The sequence below is a fragment of the Sinocyclocheilus grahami genome, unplaced genomic scaffold (assembly GCF_001515645.1).
Source record: "Sinocyclocheilus grahami isolate Dianchi unplaced genomic scaffold, SAMN03320097.WGS_v1.1 scaffold169.1, whole genome shotgun sequence".
NCBI classification, from domain to species: domain Eukaryota; kingdom Metazoa; phylum Chordata; class Actinopteri; order Cypriniformes; family Cyprinidae; genus Sinocyclocheilus; species Sinocyclocheilus grahami.
This window is the reverse complement of record NW_015505348.1, coordinates 501,976-529,064: the sequence shown is the minus strand read 5'-3', so window position 1 is coordinate 529,064 and position 27,089 is coordinate 501,976. Positions and strand designations below refer to the sequence as shown.

The following is a 27,089-nucleotide window of genomic DNA, read 5'->3' as shown; positions in this document are numbered from 1 at the left end:
AACATTCGTATGCCGCCAATCTCGTCGTACGAATGATCGCATTTTGATAAATGTGGCGCCAGAAAACAATCGTCATTTGAATAAAACACCCAGGTATAGAAGCCTCGCCCTAGAGTTTACGACACGGAGAAACGAAACCCGGCCAAAAAGAGAAAGTAATCTTGGAAAGTGTGAGTGTGCATGCAATGTTTTCATTTCTTCTCCTTTAATTACATGTTTTGTTGCATCAAACCATAATGATCTTCCAAATCCCCATGCCCACCCACTTACAAAGACACTAAACAAAGAAGAAGCTGCTAAACACTACTGCGCCCATGTCCGCTGAGCTGTCCAAACCACAGCTTCTTTCTTTCTGTCAGAGGTCTGGCAGAGGGGCCTACAAGACTCCCACATGGCCTGTATCCGAGAATTGCTACACAGCCTGTGAAATGCAGCGGCCGGCCATGATGACCAACATCCCAAAACCGGTCAACATGGTGGCCTAACCTTTGATAAAGCTGTTTCTGCTTTCACACACAAATCTCTTGGAAAAAACTGACCACACGCTTGACGTTTCCATTCCCAGAGAATAGCTACAGAGCCCAATTTGGGATTCTCCAAACTCTTCACGGAGTTAATTGTTTAAATTATAACTGTGCCTTAAAAACAGTTGTATATTCTCTTTAGGTGTCTTTTCATGGGAGCCACACCAAGTGAAGCCTCTGAGAACCAGCAAGCCCGCTAATTATATCATGTTTTTCCTTAAAATTTCACATAAACATCCACCCTAGGAAATGGGGTGGAGAAGGACTGAGGCTAAAAATAATTAGAATGGACTTTCTGTATCTCTGAACCATTTGAATAAGAACCTCTTTTTAGGTGTACACACAAATCCAAGGAACCAGGCGATGCTTTCCGCAGCAACGTTTGAAGTTCCGGCATTGTATATGAAATCTTTCAAATACAGTGTCAACAACCGGCAGCCATTTGCATTTTAAAGAACCTCCCCGGGAATCTGACCTAGGCACAGCCTTGTTTCATTGATTCTGTACTCTACGGCAGCATGGAGCTTTAAGGAATGCCCCAGTAATCCCTTACTTAGACGGGGGAGGGGATGTGGGGTGTAGTATGGTGCCAGGCACCTGTTTCATTAACATCACACTTCTTTTCTCTATCCTCTCTGCAAGCTCGTTATTCAAATTTCCCCGCTGTCAGGATACATTAGCAGCGCCGCGACGTTGGCTTGTCAGCTGTGGTAATTGCTCTAGGTGCTTCCTTTATGAGGTAACCCGCAGCCTGTTTGTTCTTTAGGTTTCAAGGAATTTCATGCTTTCTCCCAATGACTTTTGCAAACTGAGGGTGACTTGGCTGAGGGTGCCAAGGCATGTGCCATGGCCGGAATGGGCCATGCCCTGATTTCACTTGGATTCCTCTGAATACAGAAGGCTGGAGGAAATGGGAACAGCATCAGGGAGGAATACCTTACATAGGAAGGATAGTGGTGCTCCTCTGCTGGAGAAGATCCCTCCAAAAGCCAGAATTAGGACAAATCAGTAGGTGTCAGTAGGCAATTTGTAGGAACTGCCCACTGTTTCAACCTGCCGATTAAGATTTTTCACTTCTATGACAATGTAAAAGTAGTCATATGCAGCCTTATATGTAAACAATCCAGTTTTTTTTGTTTGCATTACTCAAAAGCAATATAAATGCATGTGCAAATAATTTTCTCTCTTATCTGAATATAAAAACCTTATTTAACCCCAAAAAACATAGGTATGACTCTCTCTATTAGCCTAAAGTTAAACTGTGTACAACAGCCACTTACTCTCCCATTCAAATGTTAAAAGCAAAAAAACTGATGGACTTACTAATTAGCATGAAAATTATTGTTTTGGTTAAGAGGGGAAATGAAGAGATTTTTGACTGAAGCCATCCCTACATCAAACAAAAGGTTTTGTATTTGTTTTAAACAAGATGATAATTTTTGGATGTATTAACCTTGTTCACACGCTGAGAAATGAGTGGGTTGGTTCTGTCTGTGTTTCAACCTCTCTATTTAACACATACGGTCTTATTCCAATTTCATCAAGATATACTCACTCATAATTGACTAAATTAAATATCTGTGCCATAGTTAATCTCTCTTCAGATTTTTTAAATATGGATACTTACAGGTTATATCTAAAACCGTAAAGCTATGATTTGGACTGAAGAAGATCTCTTATTAAGATGGTGAAAACATAGCTGTATCACATCCCAACCACCTCTTCATGTTTCGGGCTGTTCAAGGTGAGTGGAAAGAGGCCATATTCAGAACTAGTTGGGTGCCCTGGAAAAACAGGTTGGACCAATCGATCATTCTAAAGAGAAATAAGAAAAGAACCGAGCAACCTGGTCACTGCAGAGCAACAACTAAAAGGGGTGGAAAACCAAAATACTTCACCTATGTACCGCACATCTCCTTCAGATCACAAAATTGCACACCCCAGTGGAATCTAATTTCCATCCCTTAGGAAATGAACGTCAGAGCATTCTTAGGGAAGGTTGGGGGTCCTGGGGGAGGGGTGTATGGCGACTGTAGAGAAACCTCAGGAAGGATTTTAACACATAGCTTGATTCAATCAGTCCAGTGTGTTCAATGATAACTGACATTTATTAAATAACAGTTGACCAATATGGGTTTTTCAACAGCCAATACGATAACCAGAGAGCAGGGTGACCAAAATCACGCTCGATATATCTGTGATACAGGCTTACATTTTAATTACAGCAATTGAGATGTACACTAAACCAAACATCGTTTCCTCAATATTTGCTATATAACACATTGTGCACTATATTGACAAGCCTTTTGAACTATTCTGACACAGCTAACGTACGTATTAATCGACCAAGCAATGCAATTATCGACCGATTAACTTCAAAATGTTCAAACATTGGCTGATTTATTGGCCTAGCTGATATACCACTAATACTAAAATCCCAACTAGCTTAGCTTCCTTTAAGATATGTTGCATGCCTTATGCTAAAAACAACAAACAAAAATAGCATACGAGGAAAATTTTTTAACTTGGAGCATGAAGAAAAAAATACAAGTCTAAAAGAGTGGCACCAAAGGATGGTCACATTGGAGGTTAATGCAGTACTGAAATCTGAAAAGGAATAAAACTTAAATGTATGAAAGGTGGAAAGAAGTGTGGCACCTCTTGCAACTTATATTACATCAGTAGTTAAAACAGCAGAAATACAGAGATCTGCCTACAACATGAAATGGGGTACACACTAACAGTAACATAAAGGGGAAATAGTATCCTTTAAGCACATTGATTAAATTGATCGCATTGGTTACCTCCTATTTAAAAGCACATTTTAGTGTGGCTTGATTTGATCTCATCATGCCCTGATGAGTAGCACTACTCGGCCAACTACAGTTTCACAATCCATGTGAACGTTTAACCCAAATAATGAGACACGGGGTACAAACAGACTTTGTTTTAGTCTATATATGAAACGTGCAAAAGCGCATTGCGCATCAAGTAGACGGTCATTTTAGGGAGTAAGGTAACTTACCGAGGGTCGATTCTGGGGAAACATGGTGAATAACGGGTTTGTTGCGGTTTGAGGGTCTTCTGTTTCGGTGTAGCCTTAAATGTTGTTTCAGGAGAGTTTGCGCCGTTCTGTGGGACTCAGAAGAACATTTGGCCCTGTTTCGGCGGCGCCAGGCTCGGCTCGCGCATTCCTCGCTCAAGAAGACTCCCTTTGTTCTGCTTTATCGCGCGATATAAGATGCGCCCAGTCCGGTATCGAGTCCCACGCTACGACCCACCTCCAAATATCAGAATGCACGCGTTCGGCCTTCAGAGCTCCCCCGCCCTTGATACGTTTTACTGATGAAAATAATAAAGAAAACAAGTGGCTGGCCAGCTATCGTGCTCCCAAGACGCGACACTCAACGTAGCCGCAGCTTCTTTTGTCTCTCTCTCTCTCTCTCTCTCTCTCTCTCTCTCTCTCCTCATCCGCTCCTTCCTTTCGGATCCTTAGCTGTTTTTCAATGGGACATGCGAGTTGTTTTCTTCCAGACAAACGCATGCCCCCCCTGTGCAAAAAGAGAAGGGGTTTGGCTTGTGGTAACCAGAAGCAAAGAGTTCAATTCTCACGTTACACTCATTTCAGGCTGCGGTGGGAATGGGAACCCATAAGGCGCATGGATTGATCTGTTCAGTGCTGTATTTGTTTATGTATGTGGGTCAGTCAGTGACAAATAAGGATGCATTGGGATCGTTTATAAATTAGTTCGTGGCATGGAAATGTTGTCTTTGTGTTTGATGGTTTCATACATTACATTAATTTATATAATTTTCTACAATTTAAAGACTCCAAAAATGCTAAGTTGTGTGACTATCAAGAAAAAGCACTACAATATATGGAGTGTACACAACCTAAACAATATTAAAAGTAAGTTGTTTTGTGGTTACCCTTTTAAAATGAATAAACTGTTTGTTTTTACATCAGTAATGCTGGGTTTTGTTGTCACTTAAAAAAACAAAATGGCTACCTGAATCTTGGTTACACCACACTAACAAAAGTTTTTCAAATATTAATACAATTACAGAAACTGCTTGTTTTGATGCTCCTTTTTAAGAAATAAAAAGGTTACAAGCTACTTATGCCAACATTTAAACTTTATAATGAGACTAAATTCTGGACAGATACACCACCTAAAATTTAACTTTAAGCCATTTAAAAAATTTAAATAATTTAAATTTGAAAATAAAATGGATACTGTTTTTAATGTATTTTTAGTAGAACAATTGTGACCCTGGACCACAAAACCAGTCATAAGTAGCACGGGTATATTTGTAGGAATAGCCAAAAATACATTGTATCGATCAAAATTATCGATTTTTCTTTTATGCCAAAAAACATTATATAAAGTGTTCCATGAAGATATTTTGTAAATTTCCTACCGTAAATATATCACAACTTAATTTTTGATTAGTAACATGCATTGCTAAGAACTTCATTTGGACAACTTTACAGGGGTCATATGATGCGGTTTCAATTTTTCCTTTCTCTTTGGAGTGTTACAAGCTCTTGGTGCATAAAGAAGATCTGTAAAGTTGCAAAGACTAAAGTCTCAAATCCAAAGAGATATTCTTTATAAAAGTTAAGAGTCAACCACGTCCCCCTAAAACGCCTGGTTCTAACACGCCCCCACATATCTACGTCACGATGTGGGAAGATTTGCATAACGCCGCCCAAATGTTCACGCAAAGAAAGAAGGCGTAACTTTTATTCTGGCTGTAGTATTGTTGCCGCCGCCATGTTGTGAAGGCGCTGTGTGTTTCGTTGTGAAAGCGAAACTGCTTTGTTTGGTCTTCCAAAAGAGGACACGACTAGAAATCAGAGGTTAAGTTGTATTTACAACACTGTTCCAGAACACTTCAACCCAAATATTCAGATGTGTGCAACGCATTTTATAGAGGACTGTGTCCTGATCCTGGGAGAGTAGACTACAATGCCGGTGTCTGTTTCTATAAAGTGGGGCAGTTCCAACTTTGCAAGGACAGTCTGGTGCTTCTGACTCACAGCCTGTAAGTACAGTTTCATATTTAAAGGATTTGCCACTGATGATTCAAACGCGAATTTTGAGCAGTGTAGAGTTGCGCTTGTTGTTTGTCATTTCTCCGATCACAAATGCAGCCATTTATGTTTACGCAGTACGATATGCAACGCAACGCGTAAAAAGACAGTATAAGTCATTATAATCAGTAATTATGTCCCCACTGGATGCAAAAAATGCCTCGTTTATAATGGGTTTTACTGGTTTTGTCTCGTCGCGCCGGGACACGGGATCACAATATGGTAAGGGGCGTAACATTTCCGTCACACGCTTGAGGTATTCAGCCAATCACAACGCACTGGATAGCTGGCCAATCAGAGCACACCTCACTTTTTCAGACCGATGAGCTTTGTAAAAATCGACGTGTTTCAGAAAGGCGGGGCATAGAGGAGAAACAATAATGTACAGTATGTGGAAAATAATGTTGTTTTTTGAACCTTAAACCGCATAAACACATTGCATTACACCAAATACACAAAATTATTTTCTTTTTAGCAGCATCATATGACCCCTTTAAAGGCGAGTTTCTCAATATTATTATTATTATTTATTTATTTTTGCACCCTCAGATTCTAGATTTTTAAATAGTTGTATCTAAATATTGTCCTATCATAACAAACCATAGATCCGTGGAAACCTCATTTATTCAGTTTTCAGATGGTGTATAAATCTAAATTTCAAAAAGTCGGTCCAGGGTCACAATTTAAAAAAAACCAAGCATCACGTCATTGATGCCATGTGCAAAAGTCCAAGAAGAAAAATTGTTTTAGCTATATAATGATCCAAATTAATAAGTCTAATAAAATCTCCTCTGCACAAAATGTAAAAAAAAATTATATTTCGTGATGCAGCTTAAATATAACACCCAGTCTCTGTCGGCTATTCACACGTTCCCTTGACATTGTCTAATTTTATGCACAGGACTTCGATTGAAAACTAAGGGTGCAGCTAACTGTACAATGATTGAATGAAATCTCCACGTGGGGTTTGACCCAGCCACAATCAACACTGGCTGCTTTACCCAATCAGCGCCGAGAGCGCCCCACGTGGGGTGCGCTGACCGCTCGCTGATTGGTGTGCGTCACAATGATAGAACCCCAAACGTCAGTCAGGCGCTCAGAGCGACCAAGAAACCGTTTAACCCTTTCGGTGCGCGTGGTGGAGACATTTGAATTCAAATTCCTTTTGTGATGTAAAGTAGTTTTTCTCTCTCTCTTCTCTTTTTTTATTACTTTAAATCGCTTTGCATTGTTTCAGGGCACCCACAATGAAATCCCATGGCTAGTGGTCTAAAACGGGGGCCTATTTCCTATGTAAATCACTTTTTGCTTACTCATTATTTTAAATAAATATCTTAGTCATTGCTGTTATATTTTGTAAAAAAAATAAAATAAATTATAATAAATTAATATTGAGTTTCTGGGGAGTTGCACCACATGACATTTTATCACCTGAACTAACCTTGTCAAAAAAAGTGAATTATCTGATATTTTAAGACACATCTTGACCTTGACAGTCACAAGTGTCTTCAAGGGTCCTCTTTATGACATTATTTCCTGTTTTATGTTTTATAATTTATTATATTTTAAAAGGCCTTTTCATTATGAATGGACAATTCAATCACCATGATGGTTTTTTATTTTTAATTGATATATTTTTTGTAATACATACATATATTAAATATATATTATTATAATTTTATATATATATAAAGATATCAAATATAAAGTATATTAAATAAATAATACAATATATATATATATATATATATATATTCAGCACAAATTAATGAAATTTGTGATTTTTTTTTTTTACTTATATATTCTTTTAACACAAACACATACCTTTTGGTTTCCCTTTCTCTAACATACAGTTTCCATGGTGGATATCACACACTCGAATGCAAACATGCCTGCACACAGATATCAAACTGACAGTGGTGTCTTCACATTCTCCAATTACAGATCTATATTTAAAGCAGAAATGGTCACTTATTCAGTGGCGAAGAGATCATTTGTTTGCATTTGTGTTGGTACTTCACTCTTGGTGTGACACTTGTAGTAGCCTACTTGACTATCTGCTTAAGCAATTGTCGCAATACATGCACTTAAAAGATGTGACCTTGCTAAGAAAACACTTAATATCAATGATGCAGACTCCACTTTGGGAAAAACTCGACATCCAAAAGACTAAAGAAAGAAAAGGAGATGTAAGTAATCAGCCTGCCAGAACTGAGCACAGAAAAACTAATGGATGAATGGTAATGAGGGTCTGCGGGAGGCGTGCGAGTATGTTGCCTGGCCAGTATGGAGGTGACTGACAGCCAGACAAGGCTATGCTGTTGTTGTGATCCCCTCTACACACACACATACACACAAACACACACCCCTCACAGACAAGCCCCATGTCAGCACGGAGACGGCAGGCTGATTTATTGGATTCTCCTCCCCTGGGAACCCCCCTCCTATCCTCCAGCTCTCCCCCCATCCATCCATCCTTCCATCCTTCCATCCATCCCTCCTCCTCTTTCCTGCTTTCCCCAGGGGGCAGAGAAGGGGTAATGACCCACATCAGCATACACACACACACACACACACACACACACACACTGTCATTCAAGCACATTTGCACTTGGTTTCCCTTTCTCTAACATACAGTTTCCATGGTGGATATCACACACTCGAATGCAAACATGCCTGCACACAGATATCAAACTGACAGCGGTGTCTTCACATTCTCCAATTACAGATCTATATTTAAAGCAGAAATGGTCACTTATTCAGTGGCGAAGAGATCATTTGTTTGCATTTGTGTTGGTACTTCACTCTTGGTGTGACACTTGTAGTAGCCTACTTGACTATCTGCTTAAGCAATTGTCGCAATACATGCACTTAAAAGATGTGACCTTGCTAAGAAAACACTTAATATCAATGATGCAGACTCCACTTTGGGAAAAACTCGACATCCAAAAGACTAAAGAAAGAAAAGGAGATGTAAGTAATCAGCCTGCCAGAACTGAGCACAGAAAAACTAATGGATGAATGGTAATGAGGGTCTGCGGGAGGCGTGCGAGTATGTTGCCTGGCCAGTATGGAGGTGACTGACAGCCAGACAAGGCTATGCTGTTGTTGTGATCCCCTCTACACACACACATACACACAAACACACACCCCTCACAGACAAGCCCCATGTCAGCACGGAGACGGCAGGCTGATTTATTGGATTCTCCTCCCCTGGGAACCCCCCCTCCTATCCTCCAACTCTCCCTCCATCACACACACACACACACTGTCATTCAAGCACATTTGCACCCTTCACAGGATATCGAACTTCAAAACACAGGAACCAGAAATTCCAACTCACTAATTATTCAAAGTATAATTAAAATGATTCATACCAACAACAAAAAAACGATGCTTCAACCTGGAATCAGCACATTGTATTTGCATATACAGAGATATGTCACTATAATCATAGATGTGTATCAATTATGCTCTTGGCTGCCTGTCAGCTCATTCTTTATTCGAATAAATTCACATCCAATGTCATATTGAAAATAGAAAACACTTGTTTTTATTGTTATTGTATTTCTGACATTTTAATGAGCCAACTGTGGGATGGCATTTTCCTAAAACTGTCTTAATTACATTGGCCTATTGCAAGTAAAGATGCTATGCTAAAATATTAAGCTTTCGTTTGTTTGTTTGTTATACTATTGATTTCTTAAAAAGCCTATTTTGTGTTGTCACTGTCGCAATATCGCAAATATCCTAATTTGCTTTAATAATGACTGCAATCACTGTAATAATGATGATACATATCATATGTGTTACGAGCTCCGGCTGCCCCCTTCAGTTCAATCGCGGTATTGCAAGAGTGAGGGCGTGCGTCAGATTACGAGAAGACTATTAAAATTCATGGCAGAGGCGTTATAGTGTGGTGAACATGTTGACCGTGGGCGTAACTGCAATCCTCACATGTTGCTTTGTGTTTTACACATAGATTTTCACGGTTGGTACGTCTTCATCTTGAGCACTTGGTACGATAAGAGCTATCAAGTGTGATAACGTTAGCTTCAGCTCGCGGATTTCACGGTCTTTTGTTGTTGTTTTGCGCGGTATAGTGATTTTAACGTAGTTTAATAACTTTAATAGTAAGGCAAATGGATACATTTTGTACTTGTTGAATGAAAAATCAACATGCATTGTCATTCAAAGTTGGGAAGACACGATAAAACGTTATCTCAATAACATATAACGTTAGGGTGTATCCGTATATGTTCTGTCGCGTAACTTGTTTTACAGATTAAAAGTGTATATAGAGTTTGAGCCACGGTCTGTCTTTTCAAATATTACAGCCGGACTCGAGCTGTGGTGCACATGGTTCTATGGTGTAATGGTTAGCACTCTGGACTTTGAATCCAGCGATCCGAGTTCAAATCTCGGTAGAACCTCATCTTTTTTTCCCCCTTAAAATATCGCGAATAATGATATTCAGAAAACAAGTAGAACTCAGCGAAATTAGGAAGCAAACGATAAAGACAGTAGAGCACGTGGTCCAATGCTAATTCGATGGCTAGCCTATAATTACTAGCATACTGTGAAATATATTTTTAAATAGCAATTTTTAACCAAATGTTTTGATTTTTAAAATCGTAAATGCAACTTATTATTCCACATTATTCCATCATAAATATTTAAGATATCGAACATATGTAAACATATTTCAACGACTGTCCATATATCATCTCAGGAATGAATACAGTTCAATTGTATTTTTAATTGAATTTCAAGTAAAAAAATATCTTGACGTTTTGATAGTCTGACCGCAGAACTTTCGAGGAATAACTCCTAAATAATACAACAAAATAAAACTTCCACCAAAGTAGAGTTTTCAGGATTTAGTCAAATGACATTAAGGTGTTAAAACTTTAAATGTCCAGGAGGAGTCAGTGTAGCACATATTACGTACATGTGGGAAAAATAAATACATATATTTTTTTACTACTACTGTAATATAGAGATCATATATGATATAATTTATTTTTATTATTATATTAAATAATAATTATTATTATTATGGAAACATATATTTACGATTTCTTTATTTATAAATCATTTAACCTTTCACGACATACCCAGATGGACCCAAAGAGATGTTTTGTCAGATTTAATGTCTGGTATAGCTAAGAAACCCCTATGTCCTCTTGTTTTTCATATTCCCTCCACCATGAACTTTCTGGATCTTAAAATACTCAGTTTGTCTCCTCTCTCCAGCCATAGTACTCATATTTCCCCCCTTTACCCACTATCTGCAGCCTGCTTGGCAGGTTAACAGACCCTGTATTTTCCAAGCCTGAGCCACTGCAGCCCAGTCCAGATGTCTCTTGTGGATCCTCTGTCCTCACCGGGAGCCAAACGTCCCTTTAGAGTTAGCCGGACGTCTGGCCTTCAGGCTCAGAGGTACAATTTAAATGACTGTAATTTGAAGGTATAAAGTTCCACATTTATTAACCACCCCTACATCTTTAGACAGGAGTGTCTGTATTAATAGTCAGCGTGTTGTTCATGAAGTGTACAACCGTCCAATGTGCGTTACCTGTTATAATTCCTCACAGAGCCGCAGAGAACAGCAGCAGCAGTGAGCGAGTATAAATATATAAACCCATCCAGCCGGTGGTTGGTATGGCCGGGAGCCAGGCATCACTGACCCCTGAGCTGAAAGAAGTGTAGCATTGTCTCTCTGGGCCTCCAGCTCTGTGCATTTCAAAATGAACAGCAGATCCCTTCTGGATTATTTACTTTCGCCAGGCTATATGCCACATATGACTCAGAATTACTACACCTTCCATTTTTCCTAAAGGAAGGAGGCCATTTTTGGCCAATAATGAACTTTATAGAAAATAATTGTAATATTTTTAGTATGTTTTTGTAGCTGTTTGGATCTATTTATAAGAAGAAAATTAGAAAACCTGACATTTTAAAGATGAACAAAGGCGTGATAAGTTATAAAATATAGGCTAGCCTAAAACCAAAGGAGACATTTCAGAAGCATATTGTAAACAATAAAAAAAAAAACCGCACTAACAAAAATCATTTAACGTGAAAATCAGCCCTCTTTTACGTTTAATAAATTCAGCGCTCTATCAGATATTTCCTAATGTTTGCATAGCAACGCTGTATATCAGTCCGCTCATTGGTGGAGCAGACACCGGCGCTACTTTCATGTCTCGTATCAACATGAAAGAGGAGGAGCTAATAATAACGGACTCGCGCTGTGTTTCCTGCAAACGCGACTGGCGCCATTATGTCTCAGTTATGTGTACCAATAACATCGATAACAACATTGAAAACAACATAGATAATATAAAGGTAAGTTTTTAAAATAATTTCAGATGGCATACTGAGCGTTAAAATAACTGGGAGTAAAATCACAACTACCATTTTGAGGGAAATCGTTTTTCAAGGGCTCTGCACAAAACCACATTTTCAAACACGAACGTTGTCAAATAAAACATAAAAGTAGCCAACGTAATATCCACCTTTTTCCTGCGTTTTTTTTTTTCCAATTATGGGTTCCACTCAAAAAGACTGCTACAAATCATAAGATTGCGCTAATCCTTAACCATCATTTTGACTGAATGGGGTGTAAACTTTTAAAATTCATTTTCGACTCTCAGAAGTTAGGAGAATAACGTTACGCTTGGTATAATTTGATGTGATGTACAACAATAGCTATAGTTATTCATGATATATTGAAAGTAATTTGTTAATACAATTCATAGAGCGAACCTTTTGCTGATTGTTTACCGTGTAAATGGAAGTTACTCCCATAATTTGCGCAAAGCATCATGGGGCATAGGAAAAAGGTGGATACAGTGTTGCCAACTGCTTTCAATTGAAAGTAGCTAAAACTGGTAGCTAAATGTCAGTAGATGACATCACAATGACAAATTCACTGATCTATATAAATATGAACGTAGATCAGTGGGCAAGATGAGAACTTGGATAAGGCTTGTCCAAGAAGTTGCTATATTTGTCCCTAAACTTTGGAAAAAAGTCTCAAAAGGGGCGGGGAACACTGGGTGGATAGGCTATAACATGCAATGCAGTTCACCCTAGCTAAAAGATTCATTAGGGCTTTTCACACTGCGCTTAACCCCGGGTTATCGTCGTTCTAAACATGGCTTTTAACCCCTGGTAAAGAAACGTTTCACACCTGTAATTTGAAAGCGATGTTAGCACCTCTTTTTACCCAGGGTTATGAAACCCTGCTCCGGAGCAGGGTTAACCTTGCATTGCGGTGCTAAATTTGTTCAGTGTGAAATGGAGCGGCATTTGCTTGTTGCTGCTGGACGCTTGGCAACAGACAGCCAATCAGAAATTGAGCAGCAAGGCTCATGTCACGTCAGTAACAGGAAACGTGCATCATGTAAACAGCAGCCGGTGAGAGAAAAATAAGAAATGTCAAAAGATGGGAAGCGTGTGAACTGGAGTGATGAGGAGACGGTATTATTCTTACAGCTAATTCTAGTCTCTCCACACTTAAAAGAAATTCAAAGAAATATTCACATACTTTGCTCCTTGTTTTCTTTCTTTTGTACTATTGTCTTTGTTTTCTTGCCCTTGTGCGTCTCATGAGGCTTAAAACAGCTAAAGACCTATGCAGCAAAAAAAAATTTTAATAACTGGCAAGACGCGGGAAAAGCCCTGTAAACAGGTTGCCTGCTGTTCGTCCAATCAGTGACAGTGACACCACAAATATGCAAATAAGAACGACCATTAACCCGGGGTTTAGGCATGTACAGTGTGAAACGTCTGTGAATGAATACCCAGGATTAACAGTTAACCCCAGGTATAGTATGAGCAGTGTGAAACGTGATTACAGATAACCCAGGATTCCGTTTATCCGGGGTTTAGGATGAACCATCCAGGGTTAATAATTTCAAGTGTGAAAAGCCCTATTCTGGTAAATCCAACTTTGCAGCATTGAACACTATTGTGTATTTTAAGGTTGTGGTAAGTCTAAATGCATCATTGAAAGTGCAAAACAACTGAAGGAGGAATTTTGTAGAATGTGACAAGCTAACTGAGCCATCTTCACACAAAATGACGCAGAAATTAATTACTGAAGGAGACATCAACTAGGCCTGTCGCAATAATCAATATATTGACCTATTGCGCAATATATATACATGACCTCAATAATTTTTGGTGATGCAATATATCACCCATTATATTTACTTAAAAATGTATGTAACCATGTTTTGTACATTCCACTTGCGCCTGTGTCTTTTGCAGCTTCTCATACATAACGCGGTGTAGTCATGAGGTGCTAGTTCAAATTTAAAAAGTGCTTCTACAAAAAAAGTTTCATCTGCAGATATGGCCTTGTTTAGGGATCTGTGCCTTTGTGCATACGGACATCTGACTGCTGAGTAGTGATTGTGCTTTTCAGCAATAGTGTGCACCCTTAATTTACAGAGAAAAGAAGATCAGGGAAAAATCTGCATACAAGTTCTTTGTGCATTTTTCTTTTTTGTACTTGTTACTTTGCACTTTTTGTTAGAAAATGTTTATTTACAATTTATTCAGGTTTTTTAAGGTATCCAATATTTTGTTACTTTATTTCCATGATCTAAATATTCTTAAAAATGTAAAGTTTGTTGTCATTTGGAAGTGTGTAGGCCTTCTTGCATTATTATGTTGTTACATTATGATTATATATTCAGTGGCATAAAATGGTCTTTAATATGACAATACTATCACTTATCACAATTATTTCTGGGGCAATATATCGCACAACAAAAAGTTGTTATCGTGACAGGCCTAACACCAACAATACATAGCTAAAATAGCTCTGAACACAGTAATGTGACAACACATAAAATCATCCCCAAAGTAATAAAGGTTCTAAATATGTTAGAACAACTTAGGCTTTCTTTGACATCTTCTAAAGCCAGCTCTTGCATAAGCCGAGAGGAATCAGGCCAGATGGAAACCCACAAAATAACAACTTCCATTTGAGGTAAAAGGAACACAGCATGATATAGAGTAGCAAGAAGGTTTTTGTCACACCATTGCCATTTAGGAACACAAGGGTAGGTTGGAAGCTTTGTTACCATCCTGACCAGTGGTTTCAGTGCCTGCTAGCCTATGTTATAACACATATAAAGAACTGAGCATGTGCAACTACAGATCTGCCCGCTCACACTGAGTGCACATACTATTATGATGTCTTTTGAATTGATTTAATAATTGAATGAATAAGAGTATTCAACAATGCATTTCTTTATCAATTTCTTCACTTTGAAATTGCATTAATTAAACTCTTGAGATTTCATTTTGAAAGAAAGCTGACTAATTTTGACCATCTCATTTGTAGTCATGGCTGTGGCTGAATAAATGGTCAACATTAAATGCCTGGCTACTGCAGTGCTGGACTGACAGGAAAGTGCCCATAAGAACATGGCTAAAATAAACAACACTTGTAAACCAAATAAGATCAAAAGTGTTTGGCAACCACTTCTGGCTGATATGTCCTTTACAGTATGTAAAACTAAAGTTTACATGTGGATTGAATTCATGCCTACATAAACACATATATTATTGACATAAGACTTAAATGGATTAAAATATGCTAACTGGACATGCAAACATTAAATGTACCATGCTAAAGTATTTCTTTCAGTAGAATGCAAATGTAATCAAAATAGATTCCATTTCATCATATTTATGCCCTGTTTAGCGGGTTTTCATTTAAAAACGGCGTTTTCACTGTGTTTCAGAAACGATCTCAGTCCACACTACATAACTGAAAACGCATGTCACATGACCGTTCATGCAGGTACAACAATGAAAATGCACTAGTGTAAAAGTAGCCTTATTCTTTAAAGTAGTGAAATCGGAAAATTTTTCACAAAATAGCAATGCAGTACTCAACCAACAAGCAGATTAATGTTACAAATATTTAATAGGAATTTGGACAAACGCAAACAACAATTCAAAAGTTCAATAAAGCCAGCTTTTTAAAATGCAAAAATTGAAAATATAAAGAAGCATAACAGGCTTGCAGATGCTGTAGTGGTATCTCAGGTTTAAATTTTAAACATAGGGAACAAAAAAGATATCCTAGCAATTTTTTTTACTTTATTCACTATTTGCAGTCCAGATTACTGTATAATTACTAAGGCACATAATATTAGCAAAAGTGATTTCTGACATTTTTATCGACAGAATGTAGGATTCTGTTGGGTTCATCAAATTATATAAGAAAAGCAAGCCATTATTTACACAACAGTAAGATTTACAATTCAAATAAGATTATACATGCCGTACATGACTTTATATAAAACCTGGTCCAGTATATAGACTTTAAAAAAAAATCAATCTGGCCCCTCATCATCCTCGGCAAATCATTCTGATTAAAATAAATTGATTAAATATGTATAAAAAGTTCTCTCTCATTCAAAGGAAACGAAGACACACTAAAGCTTTTTTTTCAAGGAGGACCATTGTGAGCATTGCAGTCTTGCTCCGCCCCCTCCTGTCAGTCCAGTGGTTTGTGGGAGATGTAGTGTTCGGCCTCATTTCTCTCACACAGGTCCAGAATAGCCTAAATGGTTATTGTGCTCTACCTCGCTTAAATGTAAGCTTGGTTTGCATTCCTCACTGTCCGCTGTCTCTGGACTTGAGCATTGAGGAGAAGGACGGACCTTGAAGAAATTTGATACGTATCGCACCTGCAAGAGACAATGACTGTTAGCAGTTATGCGGTAATGAAATCACAATGCTATGCTTTAATATTTTTTATACATTTTTCCCCATCTTTCTTTCCATTACAAATAAATTAATAATTACCAAATTTCTAACTCTAAAAATGTGTTAACTTACAGTGAGAATTGCAATGAGCGCCCCCTGGAGGAGCCCCACCAGCACATCGCTCCAGTGGTGCTTATAATCAGACACACGAGTGTAACCTACATACACGGCAAAGGCCACCAGGAAGAACTGGATAGTGGGCCTCAGGAGACGAGCCCATTTTGCATTCAACCTGGCCTGAACATAGAACTGGTGAGAGAAAAGAAGAAGAGGTGACTTTCATTAGAGGAATAATAATGACTTAATTTGTTGAGAGGATTAGAAAACTGAAAGAAAAAAAAATGTAAAAATTTTTTAGCCTTTGGGAAATAACAAATGCTAACAGTTTAGCATTATCTCAGAGGGCTCTCTAAACAGCCTTTAAGATTTGTACGTTTGCTTTGTAATTCATCAGGAAATCATTTTGTATGATGTAGAACCTTTGCTGATTTCAGAGATTCGTTTTTATTGTTTTTGTTGTTGTTGTTCTGTTCTCTGATAGTTTCATTAAATTAGTTCCAGTTCATTTGCAAACTCTGCAACAAAATAATGATTTTAAATAACTGCAAAAAATTTGAACTTGTACACCATATAATTCCTCACCGTTTCCCATTTTTTGTGCATCAAAAACAGTTGCACCCTACTAAGTCTTAATGTGCAGTCATATTAGCAAAAATTTAACAGGCAAAAAGAATTATTGTCAAATGTAGCTATGTATGAACCACAGCTCACAACAAAGTCACTTTCAAACCAAGCAGCCTTCTGTCGGTCAATGTCGTGAATTTGCCTGACCAATTTGAACAATGCAAAATCTTTGTGAGGAAATCTTTCACATTGGAAATTCCCAATGGCATGGATTCCTATCAAATAACTAGATTTTGCCTTGAAAATGTATTGAACACCAGTAAATGTCACTGCATTTAACGCCTTCATTGACATCAAATATAACTGCAGAATTAATGACTATTTTCAAACAGGTTTCCCCGAACGCTATCCCCATCTGCCATTGGTCACAAAAACACATAATCCCATCCCCAAACTTGTGTTAAATGTTTAAAGGGATCAGGAACTGCCTTTTTTTACTATTTTGTACTGTTCTCTAAGGTCCACTTCTAATGTTATCAATATTTTTACATCAAAAAACCTCATAATTTAGAAGTAATAGGCTATTTTCTGTCCAGTTTTGATACCCCTCATCTGAACGCTCTGTTTGAATAGACGTGACGGATTGTAGACTTGTAGTAAACGCCCAATGCTATGATTAGCTAACAGTTGTGTAAGTTTGACAGCCTACATACTTCATAGATGGACGTTTGCCTCTCTTAAGACTTGCGTTTGCCGCTCTTGTTATTTACACTACATGTGTGAATTGGTGGGCGGGGCTAAACAGGCAGCGATGTAGAAGCAGGCGTTGATCATCTTCTGCGGAGGTGGTGTTTATCCACACTATTGCGTCATAAAGTGGCACATGTCATTTTTGCAGATTGGCTTCAATATAAGCTGTTTTTAGACTAACAAGATAGTTTTGAGTTCTGAAACTTACAGGATGTTTTTACAGTACAACGACGTCAAGGTAATTTTGATTTCTCAGTTCATGACCCCTTTAATGTTTAACATGTTAGCATTTGGCTGCTGTAGCACTCACCGCTAGAAACAGCATGCAATACATCCCAAAGGAGGAGTGACCCGAGTAGAAGGACAACCTACGACACACAAATCACATACAGTTTCAAAAGAAATTCACTGAAATCAAGCCGTTAAAACATTTCCAATGAGAAACATACCGGGCTTCAGTTACATCACTTTGGTTGCCAGTGCAGTTGATTGTGGCCATGTATCCTTTGCAGACTTTGGGAGCACATACTGTTAAGAAATGTGGCCGTGGTCGCCCAATGGTGTACTTGGCCAAGTCCGTCAGTGATTGGCTGACGGCTCCCCCAAACAGGAAGGCACCCAGCACCTTATATATGGCTGACACATATTGATTAAAGGTAGAGTTGGAGTGAATTTTTTTGCTGTACACCAGATATGCTTCACCCGAAGATATCTAGAGGAACAGAAGAGGTAAATGTTTAGAAATATGCATTTCTGTAGCTTGCGACAAAGATTAAAACAGTTAGGTTTGTCGTTAATATGTCAAACAAGTCCATGAGCACATAACGCTGTGTTGTTGTGCATAATAAAACCCTCTGCTGTGCAGATTCATGAACGGACACTTTGTTGAGAATCAGCGCGTGACTCATGGGATGATGAGATCATGGAAGGGTTGATGGAGATCAATGAATGAGGGACTCACGATGATGATAGTGCAGGTGATGGTGACTACAGCCAGTGTCACGTGGGTGATTGTGTCTAGTCTGACAGGGTAACTAATGCTCTCGTCCTGGCAGTAGATGCCTCGCTCGTATGGCTGGGACGCAATATTCATTATCACAAAGGGCAGAGAAGCTACAGGAAAGAGGAAATGAGACAAACAAACAATAAACACATAAATAAAGCGATAATGCTTCCTAAATGAAAAGTTATTGTCTAATGTGGAGAATATACAGGGTGAATATCCTGAAACTTGACAAGAACCTGTCTGGGTCATATTTAAAATAAAATAAATACTTTCAACCATTTCTAATTACATTAATTCCAAAACAAATATTTCATGTTTAGATTATAATGTATATATTTACATAATATATTTATAAATCATGGTATGTTTGTTTAACTAAAAAATTGGGTAACTTTATAATTAAATATAATTCAACCAAACATATTTCTGTTGATTATTGGGCGAAGTATCATATTTTTGTTATTGTTAAAGCAGTTAGATAATTACAAAATAAAAATGCCATTGTAACATTTTTCTCATCATGACAAATATTTTCAATCCATTAAATCATGAATTTGTATATGCTTTACACACACACACACACAAACAATACAATATATACACAAATAAATAAATAAAACTGGAGCAGTTATTTTTGCATCATAGATGATTTCATGAAATGCAGCACATTTTTTTTTAATAACTTTTAGAAAACCATCTGAATTCTGCCATGGAAGCAGTGACTATTTATAGTACCTCTTTTTTCCTAAGAGTCACATGGAAATTTATCCCACAGCTATGAGGAAGTCACCTGACCACACCATCTTAACCCAAAACACGTTGCGAGCCATACCATAAACACAACCGTACACACCCACAGCCCAGACATCCTTTCCACAACGCCTTGGTCGGTGAACTGATGTGGCTGGAGATGCATATGTCTGAATGTAGCCACAGTGTGATCCTTTAATGAATGGAAAATGTCCTTGGGACATTCGGAAATGTTACAAAATCACCCAGCAACCATGTGATCCTAAGCCACAGCGACTCAAAAGAACAGTAAGGACAATGCTACTTCCTGTAAATCCATTTTCTATTGATCAAGTGGATGTATAAAAGTGTAGTAAGTTTGCATATCTTTAGCGCAAGAAAATGAAAATATTCTGCTGCTTGAATGGGATTTATAGCAATTGTGTAGATATTTTAGGTATGCTATGAATGCCAAAGACCTACAGAGATATCAGAAAGATATAAAATTTCAAATATTATTCTACAAGGGCCATTAAAAATATACAAACAAGAAGTTCATAATCTGTACATAAGGGGCTCATTAATAATCACATAATATACTACTAAAAAACATTTCTATAGAGCACCATTCATACAAGATTGCAGCTCAAACTTGCACCTTACACAACAGAAATGTTTTGTTTCCTTCAAAACAAAAACATTTTAAAGTGTTTACAAAGATTCTTTCTTTTGTTTTGCACCTTACAAAACAAAAATGTTTTTTCTAGACAAATGTTTACAAATGTTTTTGTTTTCTTTTGCTCAGCAAATTACCAAACAAAACTTTTGTCTTCTTTTGTTTTGTTAAACATAATTTAAAAATAATAGTTTTAATAACATATTATTAAAAATAATAGTGTTTTTTTTTTTAAAGGAAAATTGCTATAGCTGTCTTAAGACTCATCTTTTGTTGTTAGTTTATAGGGAGAGAGAAAAAGAGAAAGAGAAAATTTACCAATCACTTTAATGTAATTTAAAAGCTTGGCTCTAGAAATTTAGAAACTTAAATCATTGAAAAAGCTCATTAATAATCACATAATATACTACTAAAAAACATTTCTATAGAGCACCATTCATACAAGATTGCAGCTCAAACTTGCACCTTACACAACAGAAATGTTTTGTTTCCTTCAAAACAAAAACATTTTAAAGTGTTTACAAAGATGCTTTCTTTTGTTTTGCACCTTACAAAACAAAAATGTTTTTTCTAGACAAATGTTTACAAATGTTTTTGTTTTCTTTTGCTCAGCACATTACCAAACAAAACTTTTGTCTTCTTTTGTTTTGTTTTGTTAAACATAATTTAAAAATAATAGTTTTAATAACATATTATTAAAAATAATAGTGTTTTTTTTTTAAAGGAAAATTGCTATAGCTGTCTTCAGACTCATCTTTTGTTGTTAGTTTATAGGGAGAGAGAAAAAGAGAAAGAGAAAATTTACCAATCACTTTAATGTAATTTAAAAGCTTGGCTCTAGAAATTTAGAAACTTAAATCATTGAAAAAGAAGTTGAAATGCAATGGTGCAACATAACTTATCCAAAACAAGTCATTTTGAGTTCCAGTGTATTCTTGAGACAGTAGCTTCATGTTGTCATGACAACAGATAAAGAGTAATAGAATCATAGAGGCACTTAAGAACAAATAAAAGTGTCTTTGTATTCCCAAAAACAAAGAACAATGGTGTTTGAAATGACACTGTATTTCCATCCACTGTGGTCTGAACAGTGACAATAAACACACAAAACATAATGCACTGACAAACCTTAAAGCCGAGGTTTGACATCCTCAGCGGTGCACTATTTAAACAATACTGCTCATGTAACTTTGCCCCAAAAACGGTAATTATTATTAAGTTCTATGTAACTGAACAGAGAATTTTGAATGTTTAGAGTAATGATTCACAATTTGGTCAAAAATCCAGGTCAGAGGATTTTACTGATACAGATAGCTAGGTTGGACCACACTGGCCAATACGATTAATCACCAGATGGTTTTTAAAATGGATACTGAATGAAAACTTCAATAGTGCTTTACTATTTTTTTTTAAAAACATACTGAACCATACTTTGTAAATTAATAAAAAATATTAATATTAATTATATTGATCATTAAAGTTCGTAAAATTCATAGTACCTAACTAATGTTAACTGAAGACACTTTAAAATGTAAAAATGTATTAGTAATGGACACTGTGGCACAGCAGGATTTTCTGTCGGCTGCATTTAAATCTGTGTCTTCCTGCTCTGTGCAGCGCGCAGCCTCACGTGTCAAAACAAACAACACGAGGTGTTAGTGATTTCTGCCTCTAGAGGCTGCTCTCGCACTGTATAATGACAACGGACCCTTCTCAGCAGCTCCAGCAATGAGCGCAACCCGGAAAACTATCAGCATGCATTTTTGCCAAAAGCGATAGTTCCGCCAATCAACAATCGGTGCCGATTAATCGGCAAAACCGGTCAATCGGTCGATCTTTACTAACTAACTACTAAATTAGACTCACGCCTCAAGACTCAGGCCCCGTTTACACTAGTGCATTGTAGTTTTAAAATGCATAACTTTTGCTACGGTTACGCCTGTCGTTTACACTACTCCAGTATATTCGACCCTCGAAAACGGAGACTTCTAAAAACACTGCAGACCCCGTTTTAGTTTGAAAACTCCGGGGTTGCGTTTCAGTGGAAACGGACCAAAACGGAGTCTTTTGAAAACGATGGTGTGGCTGCCCACATTCTCTCTGTGTATCCTTGACGACTGTGTAAACAATAACATCATGCTCATTGTTGTACCCATAGATATGTATAGGTAGATTGCCCATTCGACCGCTCCAAGCACGCAGACGTGTCCGCCATCTAAATAATAGGGAATTTACTTATACATATCTATGGTTGCACCTGCATGAATGGTCATGTGACATGCGTTTTCGGTTGTGTAGTGTAGACCGAGATCTTTTCTGAAACGCAGTGAAAACACCAGTGTAGACAAGCATCGTTTTTATTTTAAAACACCATTTTAAAACGAAAATGCAATAGTGTAAACAGGGCCTCAAACAGATGCAGCCTTTTTTTTTTTGTTATTCTGCAAGGACCATTTTAAAGATACACAAACAGCGAGCTCATAACATGAATGTAAATAATAAAGAGCTCACTGAGTTTAAGAAAATAGTCCAGCTTTTTATAGAGCACCTTTCATACAAGACTGTAGCTCAGTTGTCTTGCACCTTACAAAACAAAAAAAACTTTTGAAAAACTCTCTAAAATGTTTTTGTTTTGCACTGTACAAAACAAATGTTTTTTGAAAAACGGTTAAAGATGTTTTATTTTCTTTTGTCTTGCACCATACAAACAAAAACATTTTTTTGTAAACATTTACAAATGTTTTCTTTTGTTATCACTTTACAAAACAAATGTTTTTGTTTTATTTTCTTTTGTTTTGCACCTCACAAAAAAGTTTTTTTTCCCAAAACATATTTGTGTTACATTTTGTTATATTAAAAGAAAACAAAAATTGGTACATTACCTTAAACTGTTCACAAGCTAACTAGTTAACTCAAAATGATGTGATCCACTTGCTAAAAATTGTTTACTGAATGGAAACTTGTATTTTTGTTTTCATTAAGGAGATTTATTCCTTACGAACAATGCAAGAAAAAGAAACTTTCCCTCAGGTCTCATAGAGCATCCTGTTGAGGGAGACCCCAAAACAATGGCTCCAGTTTTATCACTCCATTGAGATTCAGACACTTTGAGGATCTGGAGCTGAGCTTGGATGGCCTTTTCTGTATGTTTGCCAGCTGAATACACTCCAAACAAATGAAAATAAAAGCCCAATAAAACAGTCTAATTTTTCCCTTTTCCTCTCCAAACTTTTCAACTGTTGAAACACGTTATTAGGAAACAAAAAGACGGGTAAGAATTTCAAGATGGAAAACTGAAAGATCTCACCCAGAGAAGTACTTCTTTTTTTTTTTCAAACTGTCATTGACTAATGACAAACACAATCAAAACATTGAGAAACATTGAGAACCGAGTCTAAAATCTGTCAGCTTTACATTTAAAAAGGCTGAGTTGTATATTCTGGTTCTCTTCAGTGAAATTCATCAGTATTACTCCTGAAATATTTTCCAGACTGTGTACCCAGGGAATTAAGTCAGTGTAAGGTACATTAAATGTGGTCAATGTGGAAGAGCTTCAAACTGTTTGAGTTCAAAGCCTCAGTTGGCAGGTGCGAGCTCGGCAGTCGTTTAATTACGCAACGAAACAGGACTGCAGGGAGAGATGTGGCACATAGAAGTGAGAGGGCGAGATGTGCTTAAAGAAAGTCGTGCTTGCTGCTTGACACCCAACACGTTGCAGTATTGGGGCAGTGCTTAAGGAAAAATGAACCTTGTCTCAACTGCCGCCAGCCGTCACCCTTCAACCATTCCCTGAAACAAATTAGTTCCATTTGAAGGTACAGGAAGTGAAATTTCCTGTAAAACATTAAAGGACCCTCACACATAAAAGTTGGTGTGAGGACTTTTTATGAGTGTTTTTATGCTTTTTTTCTTCTTCGTGCTATGCGAGTTAACGCAATGCACTCTAGCTCTTAACTAAACATTTCACTAAAAATAAAACTTCTGTCATCATTTGCTTACAATCAGGTCGTTTTTCCTTGAAAAAAAGTAGTTTAAGAATGTTCACACTTCTCTCTTTCATGCAATGAAAGTGGATGGGGTCCAAATTAAAATAGTCCATACAACTTGCGCTCTATATTCCAAGTCTTTCTAAGTCATATGATTTCCTCAATTAAATTTGAGTACTTGATAAAAAAAAAAAAAATTCTTGATAGCATTTTTGCCCGTGTCGATTAACCCGCAAAATACCCGAAGTGACGCTTTAAGTGGACATTTGAATTAAATGTTTAGTCAATATTAAACATGGATTAGATTGCGTTGTAAAGTGTAAAAACAATCGCTAGGTCGTTGGCGCCCTCTGCAAGCATTTGATATAATATATAATGTACTTAACTTATGATTATATTGGTTTATTACATAATGTATTTGAACTGTTTTATTTAACTGACTTGCTTTTGATATTTTATTTGAACCAATTATTATTGCCTCATTGCTATTATACATGTCTTTTAAGTCATTTTAAAGTCTATTGTTCGCTTAGGTCAATTTAAATTACCACGAAAAATTATCAGATTACTCAATTAATCGTCAGAATAATCATCCAATTACTCGATTACCAAAATAATTTTAGTGACAGCCCTACATAAGATGGGTTTGGAACAACATTTGGGTGACCAAATGATATCAGACTTTTCATCTATGAGCTCCTAATATGGCGGAAATTTTTTTAAGGTCACTGCAGCATTTCAAGAAACTGCAACAAAGCAACATGGTGACATAACCGAGAGGGCGAGGAGATAATTAGGGTTGGCGATTGCTGAAATGTTGAAGGACTGAAGATTTACACCCTTTGTCATCCTTTTGCCCATCCCACAGACAAAAATGAGCTTGCCACTCCTATAGTCTCCACCTCATTCATGTTTCCCTCTTTGTTTAGAGCATCCTCCCACTCCTTCATGAACACTATAAATACGAAGGGCAGAAAGGAGCGTTGCTTTATTTGGTTCAAACTGATGTGCAGTTGCGGTATGTGGGATAATTGGTGGCAATCTGAGTTTGAAACAGTTACACTTCCCCTCACACCACTGGAGGAACGCCAGAGCTATTCCTGGACGAAACTAGCAGTTTCATTCAGTACACAAAAGGAAATGTTCACAGCAAAATAAAATTCTGTTATCGTTTACTCACCCTCATGTTATTCTGAAAATTTTCTTTCTTACGCTGAACGCAAGTAGATCAGAATGTCTGGATACAATGAAAGTGAATGGGCACCAGAGACTGTATAGCTCCAATAAAGACAAAGAATATGCATTAAGAAAGCAGTTTTTATGACTTATACACTATATAGTCCAAATCTTCCAAGACATATGTGTGAGAATCCATTCACTTTCATTGCATGAAGCAGCTTTGACATTCAAAGCTCAAAATTACACCTTTTTCATTCCATAGAAAACAGAAAGTCATACAGGGAGAGTTAACAATGGCAATTTTTTTAGTTTCAAGTAAACGTTTCCTTTAACTTTAGCATTCAGTGGCTCAAACCGCTTCACAACAAGCTACTTGTTAAAATTTGCTGTTACTTTTGTATTTTTGTTTTCTTTGCACAAAAAAAGTATTCTCGTAGCTTCATAGCATTACAGTTGAATATGTGGAATATTTGAATTATGTCCTTACTACCTTTCTGGGCCTTGAATGTGGTAGTCGCGTTGCTGTCTATGCAGGGTCAGAAAGCTCTCTGATTTCATTAAAATATCTTAATTTGTGTTCTGAAGATGAACGAAGGTCTCACGGGTTTAAAATGGCATGAGTAATTAATGACAGAATTTTCATTTTTGGGTGAACTATCCCTTAAAGAACACAGCTTTACTGTAGCTTATAATACGGGGCCGTTGAATGCTTGAATCTGATTGGCTGACGAACATTCTAAGTAGGGCTGGGCAAAAAAATCGAATGTGATTTTCATGCGCAACTCGTCAGTAAAGCCGCTTCTGGTGATTAATAGTAAATCTCCAGCACGTGCTTTCAGATGGAGCGGCATTTACTACTCCAATGAATCGCCTGTGATTTTGAACGCGATTTTGTGTAGCTTGTCAGTGATCTACGGCTCGGTGTAGTAAATGCCGCTCCATCTGAAAGCACTTGCTGGAGAAGCGACTTTACTCACGAGATGCGCATGAAAATTGGATTCGATTTTTTGCACAGCCCTAGTTAAGGTGTGCAATTATTTTCAGGGAAACGCACGGCGAACATAGTTCCAGGCAGGTCTTGACCGCATTAGAGTTCCATATCACTTCGCCAAATGATTTCAGTTATATCAAAGGTCTTACAACAGCAAAATAACCAAAACCCACAATGACAGTGACCAAACAAATAAATATAGTAAGCAATAGGATAAAAACGATAGATCATTTCCATGTTTTGCCACAAAATTACATTTTATTATGTAAGTAAAAACATAGCCTACTTCTCCCGCTTTCTCCCTACAGAAGTGCACACGGAAACATAAAAAGCTAACGTGGTTAGTAAGGCTGTCAAAAAAAGTTCGAATTTCGAATATTCGTCGAATTTAAAATAAAAATCCACATTCGAATGCAAAAACGTTGCATTCGAATTTTAGGTGTGCGTTAAAAAGGCAGCCTTATCAGTGGCGCACGAGATGCGATGACGATGTAAGTGTCGTTGCATTTTAATGTTTTTGTTAGCCTGTCCAGTTGAAGCCACTATATGCGGTGCTGCTGCGTGTTTTATTATGTACGTAAAAACATAGCCTACTTCTCCCGCTTTCTCCCTACAGAAGTGCACACGGAAACATAAAAAGCTAACGTGGTTAGTAAGGCTGTCAAAAAAAGTTTGAATTTCGAATACATTTACATTTAGTCATTTAGCAGACGCTTTTATCCAAAG

General features: G+C 37.3%; 2 protein-coding genes and 1 non-coding gene across 6 annotated transcripts in view; 1 reads left to right on the top strand and 2 right to left on the bottom strand.

Moving 5' to 3' along the window:
- Positions 1-4,189, bottom strand: part of LOC107593318 (transducin-like enhancer protein 1) — a 32,347-nt gene extending 28,158 nt beyond the window's left edge. For all 4 annotated transcript variants that reach the window (XM_016282990.1, XM_016282992.1, XM_016282991.1 and 1 more), the window contains exon 1: positions 3,550-4,189. In XM_016282990.1, coding sequence (XP_016138476.1) covers positions 3,550-3,573 — 24 coding nt within the window. In that variant the 5' untranslated portion in view covers positions 3,574-4,189. The remainder of the gene's footprint in view (positions 1-3,549) is intronic.
- Positions 4,190-9,983: 5,794 nt separating this feature from the next.
- Positions 9,984-10,055, top strand: trnaq-uug (transfer RNA glutamine (anticodon UUG)). Its single transcript has one exon. It is a non-coding gene; the product is annotated as a tRNA-Gln (tRNA).
- Positions 10,056-15,575: 5,520 nt separating this feature from the next.
- plpp2b (phospholipid phosphatase 2b) overlaps positions 15,576-27,089 on the bottom strand; it is a 17,872-nt gene continuing 6,358 nt past the window's right edge. The window contains exons 2-6 of the mRNA XM_016282995.1: positions 18,758-18,909; positions 18,246-18,508; positions 18,107-18,164; positions 16,495-16,671; positions 15,576-16,343 (exon numbers count right to left, since the gene is read on the bottom strand). Of these exons, the coding sequence (XP_016138481.1) occupies positions 16,197-16,343; positions 16,495-16,671; positions 18,107-18,164; positions 18,246-18,508; positions 18,758-18,909 (797 nt within the window). The 3' untranslated portion in view covers positions 15,576-16,196. The remainder of the gene's footprint in view (positions 16,344-16,494; positions 16,672-18,106; positions 18,165-18,245; positions 18,509-18,757; positions 18,910-27,089) is intronic.